This window comes from Amphibalanus amphitrite, unplaced genomic scaffold (assembly GCF_019059575.1).
Source record: "Amphibalanus amphitrite isolate SeventyFive unplaced genomic scaffold, NRLGWU_Aamphi_draft 001980F_arrow, whole genome shotgun sequence".
Classification (NCBI taxonomy): domain Eukaryota; kingdom Metazoa; phylum Arthropoda; class Thecostraca; order Balanomorpha; family Balanidae; genus Amphibalanus; species Amphibalanus amphitrite.
This window is the reverse complement of record NW_024883473.1, coordinates 55920-75101: the sequence shown is the minus strand read 5'-3', so window position 1 is coordinate 75101 and position 19182 is coordinate 55920. Positions and strand designations below refer to the sequence as shown.

Below are 19182 nucleotides of genomic sequence, written 5' to 3'. Positions count from 1 at the left end.
CATCCCCATTCCACGCCGGTTTGGCTTTGGAGCCGAGACAGACGATGCGGGTCAAGGTCACCGCTGGGGTAACGGTGGATTGGCTGCGCCTGAGCACCCGTAACGCGGCACAATTCTCCATCTATGGATTTTCCTATTCGCTCAGCATTGTGATAGGCGTTCGTAATAGCATTTACTCTGCTCATGTACCTATCCCCGGTTATTTAAAAGAAGTTTTTGTGGGGGAATATCACGGCTTTAGGTACTCGGTGGCCCTATTCACGACTTTCAAAGAATGCTCCGATAACTAAACACCGCACAGACCTACTGCATTAGTGAATCTGACAGAAGGTCTGTGGAATTACATCCCCCCTCACCACACCCCTAAAAACTCATCTAGTGTCCAAAACCACTTTTATCGACTCGCCAAAAAAAAAAAAAAAAAACACACACACACATACACACACAAAGCATGGGGCATGTCAGCTCTCAGTTCATTTATCATTGTCTTTACCATGGTTCAATTGCATTGCGCGATTTAAAGCACGTGAGTGCCTATATAGTATGTATGTAGAAAATGATATCTACAGCAAAACATCCAAAATTACAAAGGCTACAATGCTTAAAAAGTAGGTTCATCAAGGAAGCCCATTTTTACTTGCGTTGTGTTGCCAACCATGCGATTCCAACGCGGGCTATTCGCAACGTCTGTTAAGGCACGTTAACAACTGACAAGCCGCCACCGCTGCCACTTATTCATAGATGGTTGATATCGCAGCTTGGGCGTCAGCAGCGCGGCCCACAACGCGTCGGCGCCAGCGCACGCAGCTGTTGGCACTCGGCAGCCGGTGTTGCGACTTAACGGCCGGCCGGCTCCATGAAGGAGAAGCTCTTGGTGAAGCTTTGTGATCGCCTCATAGCCGCCTTGGATGTCATCTTTCTTGGCAGATCCATCCGTTCAGATGGTACGGTGCAGTCTGGATAAAGGACGAAGTCCAACGCCGCTAACCCCGCGACCGCCACCCCACAACGTGGCCGCAGACCGAACGGGCGTGAGGGCCGTAAGGGCCACCCCGCCATCCGGTAGGTGGCTGAGCAGCCGGGCGCAGCGGCGCCTGGGCGGCGGCCGCGCTGAGATGAAGTCCCAAACCGCCATGTCGCCATCACCGCCATCACCATTGCTGCAGCTGTTCCCAACCGCCTCAATCGCCGCCGTTTTGCCAGCAGTCGCGCCGCGGAATGGCAGAAGCTCCAGAGTAGCCTCCAGCGCCCCTCTCCGCACGTGTGCAGGTGCACTGCGGCCGCCGGGTCCGACGTCCAGGCAGAACATGATATTTCCATGCTGCTCCGACGGTGGGCTGGTCTTGTTTGGGCGTTCCTCCACTGTGACGTCGGTCACGCCTGCCCCGGCCAGGGCGCAGAGGCCGACGTGTCACCATCCGGTTGCGGTCCTCAGTCGGGTCGCAACGTGTACCTCTTCCGCAGCGTGGAGCGCGCTCCCGCTGGGCAGCGATACAGCCAAAAGTAGCATGCGGGCGGCCAGCGCTGCGCCGGACAGCGGACCCATGCCGGGGGTATGCCGGTCTCGGCCATTAGCGGGGTCGTCGGGGCCGAGGCTGTACATACAGCTGGTGACCGCGTGAGCCGCCAATCGAAGCTCACAGTCACGGCTTATAAGCTCGACGCGGGCATCACACGCCGTCCCGATGGGAGCTCCACGACGCCGCCGCGAACTCCAGCGCGGCTCGCAGCGCGAAGACCAGTACGGACGGCCGGGGCAAACGGCGTGCGGGAGTCGCAGGCGACGTTCTGCGGACAGAAAGGGTTGGGCATAAGCTGGTCGGCAGGACACTCTTGAGCCGAGCCTTTGATGTAATTACAGATGATCCAGAAGCATGCACAAAAATTCATGACACACTATTCTCATTTATGTATTTGCTACATATGATATGATATACCAGCTCATGATCAGTGACGCATTCTGGGCAATATGTTCTAAAGTGAAGTAACTGAAGTAACAGCTTAAAAGCTTAAAAAAAAACAGCTTAAAAAAACACACACACACATTCGATAGCTTATGAGAATAACATGCCTTGTGTGCTTAACCCGCGCCCCGCTGGGGGGGGGGGGGCAGAATCTGCCCCCCTCCCGTTTTTCGCCAATAACTTCTAAACGCGTTACGCCAGCGACGTCAAACTTTCAGTACCTTATCATACATCAATGTGACACGTTCCCTGAAAATTTGAGCGAAATCCGTCGGAAATTTTTTGAGAAATTGACGTTTTAGTGACGTCATGTTCGCCATTTTCGCCTAAAAAACGGCAAAATTTTAACACCGCTAACTTCTTCATTTTTAAAGGAATCAAGACGTAACAAAAAAGGTTATACGTGATTCTACTTTGTCTATTAAATGGCTATCTCGGTTTTTTGAAAATTTTGGATTTTGGCCAAAATTTTTCAAAAAAACTGACTTTTTTGGGAAAATATTTATAAAATCCAAAATTTTGAGTTTATCGAAAAAACCGGAATATATGTCAAAGAAGTGGTCTATGTGCACCTACATACCAATTTTTAGAAGAATCGGTTCAAAAATGTGGGAGTTATTCAAAATTTTATGACGTCACGACGCACAAAATTTTTGAAAAATGATTTTTTTTTGAAGTTCTAGACCTCGCACGGAAATAAAAATAGCACCATTCGATTCGCCGTGAAAAACTGCATCGGATAGACACCTTTTAGGCCTTAACAACCAACTTCAAAATTTGACCTCACTTGACCTGACCTTGACCTGACCTCGACCTGAAATTCATCCAGAGGTGGTCCATATCACTTATTGAGTGTGCCTATTGAATTCCATGAGTAAAATGACCCATAAAACATGTGTCGCACATGCCCTTTTCTATATTTTGTTTTTGGTGACCTGACCTGACCTGACCTGACCTTGACCTTGACCTTTGAATGACATTGTGTGCAACGAATATTGTCTTGGTAGTCTAAGAACACGTTTTGGGCAATCAGTCTCAGTCCATTCTTCGGCAACTACGGTGCAAGGCCGATACTGTAGAAACTTGCATTTTGTACTCTTGACCTGACCTTGACCTGACCTCTGACCTACTTAAGCAAAAAAATTTGGGCTCTTAAGATCCGCCTTGTTGAGAGCTTTCGATTGCCGTTTTCCCCGTCTTTCTACGACCATTGGTTCGGAAGTTAGACAGGGGGGGCAGAATCTGCCCCCCCCCCCCCCAGCAGGGCGCGTATGGCTGAATAGCCCAGCGGGGCGCGGGTTAATGCAGGAAAATATTTTTTTCACTTTTTTAGAAACAGCAAAAGAGTTGTCAACAACCCATGTCAACTATCTAAACAATTTTTATGGAAACTGCTCTAGCTAGCTTAAAGTTCCACAACGTTTCCGGAGCACCGTACCCAAACTCAGTTCATGTTACAAGAAAAAACAGTAATAATGCCTCCTAATTTTGAATGAAATATAGGTATGAGTAATTTGATTTGGAAAACAACAAATTTCCGCACATCATTTTAGCAAAATTACTATTTTCTTCAGCCATCAGGTTACATAAAACTATAGTAAATTTTATGATCTAGTTTACACAAAACCAAAGCCCCGATTTTAACAAATGTAGATTAAATTTAAACAATTTTAAAAAATGTATCGTGGAGAAAAAAAAAGTGTAGATTTGTAAAGCCGGGATATTTCACGGATTAGGCACTTAAAGAAATATCTTCACCTTTCTTTGAGCCACCAGCCTTCACCCAAGTTTTACACGAATGTAGTGAAGCAGACAATGTGGCAACTCAAAATTGTGATGGTTTGAGATAATTATGACGGTAAAAGAAAAAGCAACACAAGGTTCCTTACCCTCGTTTTTTTCACATGGGTTCAGATGAGGCTTCAACTGTTGCCGACCTGAGGAGCTATAGGGACTTGAGCTTTCCAAAACTCAATTTCTAAGGGCACTGAGCAGTGTTTGGCTTTCACACGAATGCGATAGTAAGTTATATGAAGTTGACAAAGCAAGCAAAGCAAAGCATGATGCCCCGCGCGTCCGCCCGCGACCACGCCCCGCGTCCGACTCCCGACCGCCGCGTGACCCGAGTCACGTGACCTACCGGCCGGGACTGCAAACGGCCTTCACCACCATTCTTGTATGACGTCATATCCTACTGAGGTGCTGATTGGTCGGAATTAGATACCTGAAGGTAATTATCTGCCGTAGTTATTTTTGTTTCATTGTTTTGCGTGTTTTCTTATATGAAATGTAATTAAAAAATTTGCCATATTTTAATCACCATTAAAACATAACTGAATAGGTATGAAAGAGAACTCGATATATACTTTCCTTGTTTTTAAGAATTCCGGAATTAGATACCCGAGGGAGCATAGAGGGAGCAGGTTGCCACGCTGATTTGATACCTCATAGTCGAAAGGTGGGCTACTAGAACCGAAAATTGCTGTGTTTGTAAATAAATAAGTGATTTGAGGGCAAAGAATGCCCGGATTTAAACTTCTAAAATTATTTTGAACATAAAATATTTCAGTTTGAGGGATGTTGAGGCCTCAAAGAGTAGGTACTTTTTAGGTATCAAATAAGTTCCTCTGCGAAAGTTCCGTCGTGAAAACGGCTACAGTATATCTATTATTTTCCAAATCATATTAATATATAGTAATCTGCTTTTTTATTTATCCGTTGTACCTATAATATCCGATGCTACCTATCGTCATTTATCCGTTGTACATGCGCGGCTATGTGCGTGCTCTTAAAGGAAATAGTTCACTTTCACGAAATTATTTTTTTTGCAACGATTTATTATTTTTTATGTTCAAAATAATCAGGAAAGAAAATAAAACCTTTTTATAACAAAAGATTTTTTTTTTCTATATTTTGATATAGGAAGAACTTTTCAGTTTCTGTAAGGCACAGCGATCCAGTATGAAAAGAGCATGGGTCCCGAAAATTCTTCAGAAACAGAGAAATTATCGCAGCCACCGGCATTTGGGCGATCTGCTCGATCTGATAATGTTCCCCTGAATGTCCTAATTGATCAGTACGAGAATTTCTCTAGAGTTCTCGTAGATAATTTCTCTAGTTTCTGAAGAATTTTCGGGACCCATGCTCTTTTCATACTGGATGGAAATATATGCAAGGCACACATCCTCAACGCAAGACACCTTTTTCGGGACGAGAAATAGAATATCTTTGCCTAGGGTGATCGTTGGGCTGTAAAAGCTCCTGATTTATGCTCGTCTCAGCCCAAGCTACGGAACTGCTATTCCAGTTCAAAACCCATGTTAAAAAGTGAACTATTTCCTTTAAACTTCGGGCGCTAAATTATCCCATAGATCAGGAATTGCGCGATCGGAGGGTACGTAGAGGGCAGAACAAGCACTGCTTAGCGGTGACTCTGTCCTTGGGAATCCTTCCATTCAAGAGGTTCGAACTAAATGTATTAAAAAAATATATATAATCGCCAGGACTATGAGGTAATAGAATGGGACAACCGTCATGTAGCAACGTTATTTTGGGCTACTTCATAAATGGTCACATAAACATCTAAATGCCTATAAAATAGTCTATTTGCAGACAGTTTAGATATATGTATATGCAGCTTTGATGTATCAATAGTGTATTGTGTAAATACTTTTCTTTAGCATCAAAGGACACGAACAAACGCCGTGTCGCCAGGTTTCGTTTAAAATGGCGACAGTTCGAATTACTAATCGCTCGTCATCGCTCGCCTGCTGTTCTGTCTGAGCGGTCGCGGGCTTCTGGTCAGTACAGGACTCCGCCGGAGTGGCGGAGGCAGCAGGACAGACACAGCGGTACCACCTACCCGGAGTCGGAGCCGTCAGCCTCGCTCAGTACCGCTCCAACTGTGACGCCGGCCGGTCCGACTCCGCCGCCCGCCCGCCGCCGTGCCACGCTGTGCCGTTAGTGAGGCGACGGGGATCTCAGGCTCATCAGTGGGCAATACGGGTAAAGACGAGTGCTGATTGATAATCAGTCAGTACAAAGTACATACCAGCTGGATCGAGATCGGAGTTTTGATTCACATATTCGCTGGTCAGTGATATCGATCATCTGAAAACAAGACGCGGCAAGGTGGTCACTGGTCAGTCCTCATCACTTCCAACATCTTCAGAGGGTCTCAGCTCGCCGATCTAGTCAGCCAGCACTCAGAGTGTCAGCTGATATCGTCGGCCGACACCTGACCGAGCCGGGAGAGGCTGTCAGTCGCGTGGACCGCCCCCAGCCGGGACTATAACGGTCTCTCAGCTCCACCGACCACAGTAAGTACTTACCCGACGGCTGGGTTCGGCGCGGTGCAGACGAGCGACGATGGACCATGTGATGGCGGGCGGTGTGGCTTGGATACGATACTTTTAGCTCAGCGACCCTATACATTTTTTTTTTTTTACTTGCTATTACATCAAAAACGAGCATGACATTTGAGTTTCACGTTTACGTGCAAAGGACCTTCGCTGGATGACATAACAAAATTTTGAGCGAGTTAGGCCTCTCACATATTTTCCTATAACGTAATGTCGAGCCTGAGGCGGTACGTAAAACCACCCATCAAGTTACAGTTAGGATGAGGCCCACACTATGCAGTTTGCATCCCATGATGACTGCGCATTTTTCGTTACCACATTGCGTGACCGCTTGTTGCGATTTCTTCCTGACACGCCGGGTATCGGGCGTGAATATCACGCTTCTTCTTCCGCTGTGCGTCGCCGTTTTCCACGCACGGCTCGCATTCTTTCTCGGGTACATGATGTAGGCCAAACAGCGCGGCGGCGAACCTGAGGAAAAGGAAGTGGGTCATCCACCGCCGCCGCCGCCGCCCCGCCAGGCTGGGAAGCTAAATCACCGCCCACCGCCGCAGGGCACCGCCGCACCCGGCGCCCGGCGCCCGGCGATCGCGCCCGCCATGGCATGACGGCGAATTCACAGCCGCATGAGCTGACCCTGCCAACCCGACATACACTGTAAAAAATGCTAACAAACCAGTTAGTTAATTCTTCAAGCAAAATCTAGTATTAAAACACACGTTGTTGCAAAAAACGGGTCAGATAACACATATGTTAGCAACCTAACACCACATTCATTTCATCGAAGCAGAAAAGCTAACATCATTGTAAGCCGACAAATATTATCCGTGCAAACCATGCCGTGTTATTTGACAAACATGTTTGTTTATGCTTCCTTTGCCTTTTTTTCTGGGTAACGTGTTAACTAACAAATCAAACGCATGTTTTAACTCACAATCTTAGTTTTCTTACTACCCTTTTTGTTGTAGCATTACAAAGACCTTAGTTAATTGGAAAAAAATCGCCATTTTGTGCGCCCCTCTGCGCCCGCCATGTTCAGTCTGTGCCAAGTCAGAGAAGGGAGAGGACGTGTGCGTTGTGAAGGAGCTGAGCTGTGGCGTATAAGTGTTGCGTGTGCAGTATAAGGAGCTGCTGTGGTGTTGAGAATAAGAATAATAAGAAGTCAAACAGTGAAATGATATGGATTGTTGGACATGGCTTTCATCCTTACTGGTATGGTGAGTGATTATGGGAAAGATCAGTGCAGATATTGCTGGCGTTTTAGTGTGGTTTATGTATGTCACTCATTTTCTTTTCAATTGAAGCTCCAACCAGGCTTTAGAGGGTCTCAGGTTGGAGACACTGTTCATTTGTTGACTGTCAATTGACGTCTTTAAGTACATATGACGGTCTGAACAATGAGCATGTTGCACACTAAAACCGCATTAAGCTTTGAACAAGAAATTAAATGTACCTAATTTTGTGTTGGGCACTCAACCAGTGAACGCGGTGAGGTACTGTTTTATGCAATTCCTGTCACTGCACCCATGTTGTCAAATAAAATTTTTGTAGACACATGGGCCACCATTGTTCGGTCAGGGAATTTTTGCCCTTTTGTTGCAATTTAGTTAACCCATATCGACAGAAATGAAGCATTCTCAATGTTTTCGTAATAGGTATTTGGAGCCTGTATGGTGTCATGGCTGGTGCGGATTCCTGCAGGCTATACATATATAGTTGCAGGTGTGAATCAGTGCAGATTTGTCACCACGACCGGTGCAGATTACCGACTGATTTATGACGTTGGTTGGCATGAGGTTGGTTGCGTTGCTTTATACGTTGGTTTGAATAAACATCTTTGTGTTTAAATACTCGTCTGTATGATACTTTTTTTAAATAAAAATTTCGACGCGTGTCGCAACACGGTGTGTGAAAACGCACAACATGTATATATACTGTAAAACATATTTGCACGTTTCGAGTCATCCTGGCAAATCTCACAAACCAAATGCGTGTAAACTTTGTATTTACACACTGCATCCCGAAGTTTACGCGCATTTGGCTAATGATATTTGCCTGGATAACATGTGCACATGTGCAAATCTCGGCAGAAGCTTGTGAAGCTTACTCACATTTTGCGTGTAAGCGTGTTTTCTTCTGTGTGTGTTATGTAACACCGAAGTTAGTTATCCTGCAACTAGGCGATGCCTAGTTGCATGATAACTAACTTCGGTGTTACATAACACGCAAAAAAGGAAACACGCTTACACGCAAAATGCTAGTAAGCTTCACACGCTTTTGCCTAGTGAGATTTGCCAGGATAACTAACTTTTTAGTTACTTTACACGCATAATATTAGTACATTGACAGGTAGATATTAGTTAAGTAACACGGTCACACGCAAAAGGCGTGTAGGTCAACACCACGTCGAAAACTAATGTCTTAGTTTCATAACACGTTTTTTCTTAAAAGCGTGTTATATAAAACACGTTTGGCCAGTAGATGCGTGTAAACTTTACACGCTTTAGGTTAGTGAGATTTGCCATGATAACACGGAAGTTAGTTAACATTTTTTACAGTGTACGCCGGATGACCCAGGGAAACGGTGACCGAGGGACAATTCAGATTCGAAGGTCATTGCCTAGAACAAGGAGTTTTCTAGGAACACGAGCTTTGTTAAATATTAAAAGAGGCGAAATGTTAGCGAAATGCTACCTCGGTACCGAAAAATATCCGGCGATATTTAACTAATAACACATCCAACCGTCCAGTCATTGATGAAATCAGAGTGCACAGATCATTGATATCATTGGCTCCTGTGAATCCCTCGCTTATAATGACAATGGACAATAAGGACTATAAGCCTTGTGCTAGCTCGCGAGGATTTCACTGATCATATCCAGGAACAGTGGCCACTGGCCAGTGATGTTTATCAACGATGGCTCGTCGATAGGATGGGAGTGAGTATAAAGTCAGATAGTGCCGCGTTGACATGAACACACTTTGCTAGATCTTGTATTCGGATGACGGCATAGGTAGACGAATTGTTTGATATGTATGGATGGAACGATAACGACTTTGATAGCTGTTGACGGATTTGGATGGATCTTTGCACACGTGAACTGAACTACCCAACCAACAGCACAGTTTTTAGGCGAACTAAGGGGTTGGAACGTTATATTATACCTGATACCTAATGTCATTACGTTTTCGTTAAATTGTAATGCACGCCATTTTTTAATCATGTATTTTCTAAACGGTAAGATTGTGTTCGATCCCATTGACACACACGTCTTGCTCCACGTCAAACTCCATGATAAAATGCAATCACTCGGAACTGTTCGCTGTTATGTCTGTTCACCTTTGTGTCTCCGCCAGGTCGTCAGGATGGCGTCTGTTCTCTCCGCCGCTGTCTGCGTGCTGCTGCTGCTGTCACCAGCCGCTGCCATCAACGTGCTCATCTTACACCCGGTGTACGCGGGCAGCCACGAACTGACACTGCGGGTACTCGGTGAACAGATGGTGGCGCGCGGACACAACGTCACTCAGATCAGGTGAGAATCCAGCGCAAATAGTCGCAGTTGTACGCGTTAACGAGTCACTCCGAGATAGAGAGGATTAGATGATCGTCTAAGCTCTACCGGCAGTGGCAGAGCCGAGAGCGTCAGTCAGTCAATAGACGGTGAGGTAGTTACGATGTGCCCGACTCGACTAGTCGCTACGTTTTTGCCGCCACACAAGAAGTCGGCGTAGTTGAATAGCTTCAAGGACATTTTAGGCAAACACCTCCGGTGGATAAGCCGCTCTGACGCTGGTCTTGAGCTGCAAAAGTGACATCAATATAATGATTGATGAACGATGTGAAGAAATAATTGTTAAATATTTTCTTGGTCTATGTGATTTTTTTATTGGCTTTCTAGTAAGGACATGAGCAAGTAGGGTTAAATCCCTTTTATCTAAGTGGGTCATGCCATATTGGTTGAAATCGTATTTGTGCGTATCGCTTACTAACAGCCATGGCTCGCCTCCGCATCGTATCAGGGGATGGTGTTCTTGATGGTGTTAGCCTGCCAGTCTGCGTTGCAGTCTCCGTTACAGCGCGCGCCTGAGACTGTAAAATAAACGCTCCGGCATAATATTGTCTTCGGAGTTCGGGCAGTGCTATGTGAGAGTGATATCACAAGTCAACAAGGCCAAAGTAATCAAAATTGAAGACTGTATGTATTGTTTAAAAAAGATAACAATGCGATTTATGAAGATCACAACACTGCCACTTGGAGCTGGCTGAATTACCGGAGTCCGGGTCCTATATTTGATGCCGAAATGCTAAAGCAAATCTAAAGGGAGGTCAGTCATTTTTCAAATAGTGTATACTTGCTACAATATATGCTACGTCATTTTGTAAGAGACTTTGCAGCTGCATGGCGTAATAACGGACAATATGACGCAGACATGATGCGTACTGCGTAATGAATATTTGCAAATTGTTTTCATATCGGCGCTGGTGTTCCCTTCCAAACAACCTCAATCATCCCATCCCGCATGCCAGACATACGACTGTGCCGAACTGAGCTATACCTACATAATGCAGACGATAGCTTCTGGTGAAGCTCCGCCGGCCCAAAGTTTCTTTTCTTCTGTCAGATGGCTTCAATTCAGCCAACAGGCCATGGGTTCTCGCACTCTGCCATGCTGAACATCCCGCCTGTCCGGACGTGATTCGACAAACACTGAAATTGCAGGTTACCGCTCAAAATGGCCAGCAGTCATCGCCCCACCCTACTTCCGACCCGGATGTCCTAAAGCATGAATCTCCAATTAACCCTACCGTTTCGCTGCGGTGACAGTGACACGAATGCAAGCAATATGAGTGATAGAGATGAATGAGATAAGTCACGCGAACGAGTGGCGTAACTTCATAAGCACAGATCGGGCGAGATATGCGACGGGCAAGCGCCTCATACCCAACTCATACCTTTTACCGAAGGGAACGCGTGCAATGAAGCAATGCACACGTTAAAATCTGTGTTTGCATTGTGACATATGGGTTGAACAGACTACCAGGTGCCAGACAGACTCAACTGGTTGCACCGAGCTACCCGATTGTTGAGATTTATGATAATTGATATAACAGGGCCGACATATCTACATCACGTAGGTACCGAATGGGGTTTATTAATCGTTTATCCTCCACACTGTTAACACATCCGAATTCCGATCAACCAGCTTCCGTGACTAAAAACGGTAGGACTGGGTAACGTCACAATAAGATTAAAGTGTATTGCATATTTAGCATAGCTGCAAAAAAAAACAATTATGAATGCGAGCACAGTAATTTCACAGGGAGCCGGAAAACATATATTCGTGGCTGTCGCAGGCCGCTGCAACTGCGAATAGTCGCTTTTCACTCACAAACGTTCACGGCAGAGCGACGAGCTCCTCCGGTCGGGACCCGGCTCAATTGTCCAAGCGCGGCGACACACTTAGCCTCCCCGCCGTAGGCTGTCGTGACTCTGCATAGTCACGACTCTGAGTCCCTTGCACGGCTTCCGTATGGATAATTCGCTGCGTGTGGATAATCGTTTTATTTGTGGCGGTATAAAGGAGTATTGTTGCGCCAGCCGTACTATGCTTTTGTGAAACGGAAAGCAGTATGGCGCCTACTTTCTAGAACCGTGACTCTCTTGCCGTGTGTCGCGGCTGCCTTGTTTTCCGTTCTCCTAATAACAGGTCCGTCTATCCGTGCTCCTCTGACTCCGTAATTTGGGGGTCTATGCCGTCTGCGTCCCTTTTACTTGGGCGCTTCCTTCTCCCTCGAGGTTTGACAACAACACACCGAATTAAAACATTCCGGCCCCGCCAGCCTCCCGGATCTGGCCCGTTTCGCCGCCCACTTGAAGGGGTCCTCTGGCGAATGGCACGCACCCACTCTCTCCTGTTGACAAGCGCGGGCTCCTTGGGCACGTAGTGGCGGAGCGACGCCGTATGACGTGACCGTAGGCTCTCTCCCTCGACCGCCGCGCGCAGTGGGAAGACTCGACGCAACCCCTCCGGTGCACGCACGAAGCACCGCGAGCGCCTAGAAACGGGCCTGTTTACCTGTTCGGGTGAAAGCGGTGTACGATTTGTGGCACTTGCGGGTCGTCCGGAGAAAAAGTAACCTTGAATGAGCCGCCAGATGCTCCATATGATTACCCGGTTCTTCGCAGAGTTGGTTTCGTAACTCACAAGCCCTTTAAGGTTTTAGCGAACTAAATTAAACCACTCCAGTCTCCATCTGAACTGACCAGTCAAATACATGTATCTGATATACCTGCTATATACTGCTATATTTTTTCGGGAACTCCCGGTATTTGTTTTTAATAGCCGTTTTCGTGAGGGACTATCTGGCAAATGCACCTAATTTGATCAAATCTGCACCAACTCTGCACCCAATCTACACCAAATGTGTACCAGATAACCGTCGTGAAAGCGGCTGTTGTTACTTTTTCGTTCATATTTTTATATCCATTATGTAAACACATATGCATTATCTATATCTCGAGAAGCCGTTGACATCTTTTAAGTTGATTTGTGGCTTAGCTGAACGCCCGTCCTAAACTTGATTTATTTGCCGATGCTATTTTATCATTTATTTACAAGCTTGACAGAGCGACAAATTATTATTTTTTATTACAAATAGTCCATTACATGCCACTGTATAGGGCGGTATATAGTGGTTGATGACCTGATATAGGTATTGTATTGTTCATAAGAAAAAATGTATACCTAGGCGAATTCAAAACTAGCTATTTTATTTCATCGTTACAAATTTACATATCGACTTTGTTAGCAATTTCATCCATATAACTGCGATCATTTCTATTTAATTTTTGTCTTACACTACTTTTCCCAGATTTTTGAGCCGGAAATCGAAGCCGGTCGACTCACCTGTGGAGCTTTTGAGCCGGACGGTGAACAACACGGACCTGCGCTCGTCGTACTTTGACCGTGATGGTGTGTTCGTTCCCCCGACCGACCTGCTGTGGCAGCGCACCCGGCGCCTGTCCAGCCTGCCCACCGACGTGTTCTCCATGACACACGCCTTCTGCGAGGTAAGAGGACCCCTCGATGACCTGGGTCACTCGTGTGGGAGCTTACGAGGTTATAGGTGACTACTAGGATTGAGTTATTGGTCGATGATGGTTATCTTTGTTGTTCATGATGCCGTTGAACGTATAGTTACACACTGGCTCACACAGAAGCTGAGGTGTACCTATCTGTCCGTCTTGGAAACATTCCTTCGATTTTTTTTTCTGTTTAATGTACTCCATTTATGTGAGTTGCTCACTGCTCTATATGCATGCAACATACATGATTTGCGTCGCTTGACATATTCAGTACCTACCTACCATTGGAAGTGTGTCTCCGTCATCTTCTTATTCAGCTTCTGTGCCGTTTAAACATACCACCGGACACAGTATTGAGCCTATTGATGATTTATCACCGACTTCCAGAGCCTGCTGGGTGACCACCACCTGTTCGAGTCGCTGCGTCAGCGCCGCTTTGACGTAGCGCTGGTCGACATCATCTCCAACGAGTGCGGTCTGGCGCTGGCCGCAGCGCTAAAGCTGCCCGTGGTGGGCTTCTGGGGCTTCAGCTTTGTCGGCGGAGAGGTGAGCGGGGTGTGAAAGGGCAGGGGTGAGGACTTGTGAGAGCGTGAGTGAGCAGAGAGGGACAGAGCATGGGGGCGAGTACCTGTGAGAGCGGGGCTTAGTTTTAACAGTGACGTCGGGTTGAACTGGTGATATTCTTCGTAAGTGTCTAGCAACAGTCACGTTGCGAAAGCTGTGAAAGAAACTCAGGAAAAGGTAGGTCGCGCTGCTTGTCAGTTAATAAAAGAAGGTAGACGTGAAGGCTAGCGGGAGAGCCATAAACCGTTATGTTTGGATAGAGGCGTGAATCGCTAACTCACCAATTAGCAGGCCGAGAACAAGTGTGCCACCGCTGACCTGTTGTCTCAAGAAATCCAGTGCTGTATGCATTGCATATATTAGCACCTGCTGGTTATACTCGTATGATGAACAGAAGCCCAAGGACATTAGAACCCTTAAAGTGGCTTTTACAAAGAAAGTAATCAAAAGCACCTAGAAAACCGGTAGTCAGTAACATAAAAATAAGTGCACATTTAGGACGATCACATTCAATAAGCCCTATCCCTATCCTGTATCATTTTGTCAAATATAGGCAGGCGCCAGGCAATGAAACCAGTGCAACTGGAATTTATCGTTCCCCTGTGCTTGATGAAAAGTGTCATGCGTGCGACCCTTGCAGCTCACGTGACAGTCCACAAATAACCAGCGATGACTTTCCGTGATCCCCAAACGACCACTGCGTGACCTCGATGTGACTCGCATGTGACCTGGGCTGTATGAGACCTCTGACCTTTGGATGACCTCTGTGTGACCTGTGACCGGCAGAGTCACGCCACGTCCACGATGAACCTGCCGTCTGTGACGCCCACCTTCCTGTCCGACACGGGGCCTCAGATGGGCTTCACGGCTCGCCTCTACAACACGCTCTGTATGATCGTACACAAGGTGCTGCTACAGGTTCAGTTCCGAATCGCCAACGAGTATATCCAGGTCAGTGGGGTCGGGTCGGTCTGTAATAATCGATAACTGAGACTTTAATAAAAATGTAATGTTTCTAAACGATCGACAACTCTTTACCAGAGGCTTGTGGCGCCCGGTGATAACCTGCAGTTTACACCTAAAACATTTAGCCAAACATGCCTGACATAATAATAAGACGTAGAATAAAAACGCCTAGGCGTTTTTATTCTACCTCCTCTAACAGCTTAGTGCAATGGATATATTTGGAACGCCACGTTGAAAGCACTTGTCCTCTGTGCAGAGGCACTACCCGACGCTGCCAGACGCAGCCACCCTGGTGAGCAACATCGACATGGTGTTGGTTCACTCCAACTTCCTAGCCTCACAGCCGGTCCTGCTGCCGCCCAACGTCCAAATGATCGGCTGTACCCAGTGCAGGGACGCCAGACCGCTGCCCAAGGTAAGGATATGGAAAAGCCGGGGTTTCTTGCCGCAATAATTTGCTTTTGCGCAATAATTTGACGTCGCTGGATTTAACTTTATGTATTATCTTATTTATAACAGACTCGATTCTGATTTATGTTGCGCCAAATTAATGGCATGTTAACGTGTGTGAAACCTATAAAATGATTCGAACTTGGTTCAGATTTATAGTTCTTTTTAGCCCATTTGTAAAGAAGTTTAAATGATCCGGCCTTAGTTCGGTTCGTCGGTAGATAGTAAAAAATGCCAATCTGATCTCAGCATTCATCTAATAAGCCCGGTAACCCACCACCATTTTCTGACGGCCAGGACTATGAGGACTTCATGCAGAGCGCCGGTGAGCACGGCGTAATCGTTTTCAGTCTGGGCATCACCGGCTACGAGGCCCTCTCTGTTCCCGACGACTACATCGAGGCCTTCATGAACGTCTTCGGCCGGCTCAAGCAGAAGGTAACGACCCGTTTGTGAGGTCGGGGAAGTGCTAACTATACTTATTAATAAGCAGAGGTGGGCATCGCTACCGAAATTTGGAAACCGCTACCGCTACCTTCCGCAACCTGAGGTACCCAAAGCGCAATCGCAACTCCGAAACTATTTTGTAGATCGTAAAACCGCAACTCGCAACTCCGCAACTCCGCAACTCCGCTACCCACCTCTATTAGGTAGGTACCATGTTTTATCAGTTTTAGCCCTCGCATGTGTAGGCCGTGGGGGTTGGATGGACCCCCTCGGTTTTTCGCTAATAACTCGCGCAAAAAGCGGATGATCGCGACGAAACTTTCAGTACCCTCGAGTTGATCAATTTTACACCTAATCTGACAATTTTATGACTCTATAACCCAAAATACCTTTGACCTATTTATCGAGACCATGTTTGGCCGAAATCGGGATTCAGCGAATGTCAGCTCACATTATCCGCGCGTTTCCAGTCTTTTGTGATTGTAACGTCCGAACATGTGAATTGTTCGTCCCATGCATTACGGTGGGTGTCAATGTCACGTGGCGGTCAGGTCAGGTCATTGACCTTGATGACCTTGGCTCACTTTTTTTAGTTTTACATGTTCCCAGGGTAGTTTTTTAGGCTGATCCCGAGTTTTGCATCCATTTGAACATTAACGAAGTAGTTTTACTAAGTGCCTTCGTTAAATGTTACGGCGCCGTCAGTGGTAGTTGACACCTACTATAGATAGCCGGCAGGACGCCTACTGGTTGACCTGACCGACCACACCTGGCCTTAACTCATAAAGACATCATCTGTGATCAAAACTAACATGAAATACGTGCTCAGCACCCCAAAAAACCATGACAGCCTCACTTTGCGAAGTTATAGCAGGTTCCAATCCGATTTTCCCGACTTTTGGGTCATTGACCTGACCTGCAAGGTCAACCAATGACCTAGGTCCTTAAAATTGGGTGTCATCGGCTTCCTGTCGTAACGGGCAACACGCTCATTTTTTCCCACGAAGCTCTAGCTCGATCAGGGGCAGAACAGCAGGGGGTGGGGTCCAACCGCCCCCCCTCGCCCCCCACACGGTAGACGCTGTCAAACGCCGTAGGAAGGTTAGTCCTGAAGTGCAGTGTTATGTAGTACCTTTTGAAGTGGCGAATTTCTCTCTCTCTCTCTCTCTCTCTCTCTCTCTCTCTCTCTCTCTCTCTCTCTCTCTCTCTCTCTCTCTCTCTCTCTCTCTCGCCCCCGTCAGCGGTGGCGGCCCCGGTAGCGGTTGCGCTTTAGAATTTTTCGCTTCCGCAACTCGCAACTCCGCAACTTTTTTGGGCTCGGTAGCCGATCCGTAACTCCGCTACCAAGAGGAAAGTCCGCAAGTTGCGGAGTTGCGGAGTTGCGGACTTAAGTTGCGCAATGCCCAGCTCTGTTAATAAGCTCAAGGCTGAGGGATAAAATGTGCTTGATTCTTTCACATCGCAGATAGTTTTTCAAGTTTGTTTGCTATTTTGTGTTTTCGACAAACCAGATGAACCGTTTAATAATTTGCGTGATAATTTGTGAAATTATTTGAATGTAATTTGAACGTGAAATAATTTGCTCATTGCCCATTCCCATTAGCCGTACCGGTCTTATCCTGCCTCATAGTGTTCATCGCATGCTTAATGCTCAACTTTATTAAGTTATAATAATAATCATTAATTACATCCGCTGGTCAGCTGTTCATCCCTGTTCTCTTCACTCACACAGGTGCTGATGAGGTTCACTGCGTCCCGTTTGAAGAGGGTCCCGTCCAATGTCAAGGTCGTTGACTACCTTCCTCAGATCGATGTCCTTGGTAAGACGCTCATAACTTCTAGCATGATGCAAAGGAAGCCGTATTTTGAAATATTTTCAACGTTGATTGATTTATTGCATGCATGATCTCGAATGGAGATCATGCATCGAAAAGTGAAAAGTTTTGTGTTCGAAAAGTGAAGAATGAGCTAAATCATCGCTGATCGTAATGATTTTATTTTCATGGTGTACTTACGTTTCAGTCTCGGTGTTTTAAATATAAAATGTTTTTATTGTGTTTTCAGGTCACAACCAGACCAGAGTGTTTGTCACCCACTGTGGCATGAACGGTATGATGGAGGCCTTCTACGCAGGAGTCCCGCTGCGTAAGTTTTCCGTTATGTGGTGAAAATTCGTTATCTTTACATAATACAATTGTTGTAGCGGCAGATTTTGAAACTAGACTAACTCGATCTCCTCTTGCCATGAGTTGATTTACAAGCGGCCTGTTCTGAAGTACTCTCAGAGTTCAGCTGCGTTACATCACTTGTTTGCTTGACGACGTTGTGCCCAAAAGGCACTTAACAGTATTATGATTGATCTGCATGTCGGGATGTTAAATAAAATCGATATATTATGTTTGCCCGTCTATATTGGTCCTACTGTTCGTAGCCCGGTTGGGTATGTGCCTGTTTGTCGTTGATGGTCTTGTAAAACTTTTTTTCAGTTGGAGTTCCTATCTTCGGCGACCAGGGAGACAACTCGAAGTTTATGCATCATCGCGAGCTTGGTATTGGGCTGGACAAGTTTGGTCTGACCGAAGAAATTCTGATGGACTCCCTCAATAAGCTTCTTTACATTAACAAGTAAGTAATAAGACTGTTCTGTGCAGTGAACCGTGTGTTAGAAATGTTTCCAATCCTCTTCGAGTCCGGCAGTGGTGTCAACGGCCCTCGGCATAACTGCCCTCTTCTGGTTGTTGCTCTACCGTCCGTTATAGGTAGATTCATCTGCCATCTGGCGGGAGACCTGCCTGCCCTCTGTCGGCGAACCGGCTAACCTCCCCTGCACTGACCCCCTTGCTTTGTTTGTTGAGTTTATCCCTTTCGGTCTAAAAAAAAGCCACTCAAGAGCCTTTTTGTTGGCCCTCGCTTACACACAAATTACACATTTTTTTTTCAGCCCCGATGGATAGCCAAACACCCGACCTGCCTGCCCTCTAGCGAGCGACACTGCTGCCACCTACGGCCCCTGACCACACGTCTTCCTCTCTCAGGTACCGGGATAACGTGCGGCGCGTGCGCGACATCTGGCGGATGGAGCCGGAGTCGGCCACGGACCGTGCCCTACACTGGATCGAGCTGGTGTCGCGGTTCGGCGCGCCCAGCCACCTGAGGATGGTGGACGGCCACCTGCGCTGGTACCAGTACTGGCTACTGGACGTGGCAGCGGTATACGCCGCTGTACTCCTGGCTGCGGTGATGGTGGTAGTGCTCGGTGTGCGCGGCTGCCTCCGACGTCTGACCGGAAAGGCCGTGACGACGCCGGTCAGCCCGCGGAAGACCAAGGCGAAGAAGGAGTAG

At 46.7% G+C, this 19182-nt stretch overlaps 1 protein-coding gene across 1 annotated transcript; it reads left to right on the top strand.

Annotated features, from left to right (window-relative positions):
- The first annotated feature begins 5792 nt into the window (after nucleotides 1–5792).
- LOC122375998 (UDP-glucuronosyltransferase 1A9-like) lies at nucleotides 5793–19182 on the top strand. The gene is made up of 11 exons (XM_043355621.1): nucleotides 5793–6283; nucleotides 9683–9858; nucleotides 13200–13398; nucleotides 13801–13959; nucleotides 14764–14928; nucleotides 15200–15358; nucleotides 15691–15831; nucleotides 17573–17660; nucleotides 17905–17985; nucleotides 18327–18465; nucleotides 18876–19182. Exons 2-11 carry the CDS (start codon nucleotides 9692–9694, stop codon nucleotides 19180–19182), a joined length of 1605 nt encoding a protein of 534 aa, XP_043211556.1. The 5' UTR covers nucleotides 5793–6283; nucleotides 9683–9691.

Excerpts from the sequence above, each read along its gene's own strand:
- LOC122375998 (XM_043355621.1), top strand. The coding sequence starts at position 9,692 with ATGGCGTCTGTTCTCTCCGCCGCTGTCTGCGTGCTGCTGCTGCTGTCA. Across the intron at positions 13,399-13,800 it reads TGACACACGCCTTCTGCGAG|AGCCTGCTGGGTGACCACCA; the intron begins GTAAGAGGACCC and ends ACCGACTTCCAG. Across the intron at positions 17,661-17,904 it reads TCCTCAGATCGATGTCCTTG|GTCACAACCAGACCAGAGTG; the intron begins GTAAGACGCTCA and ends TTGTGTTTTCAG.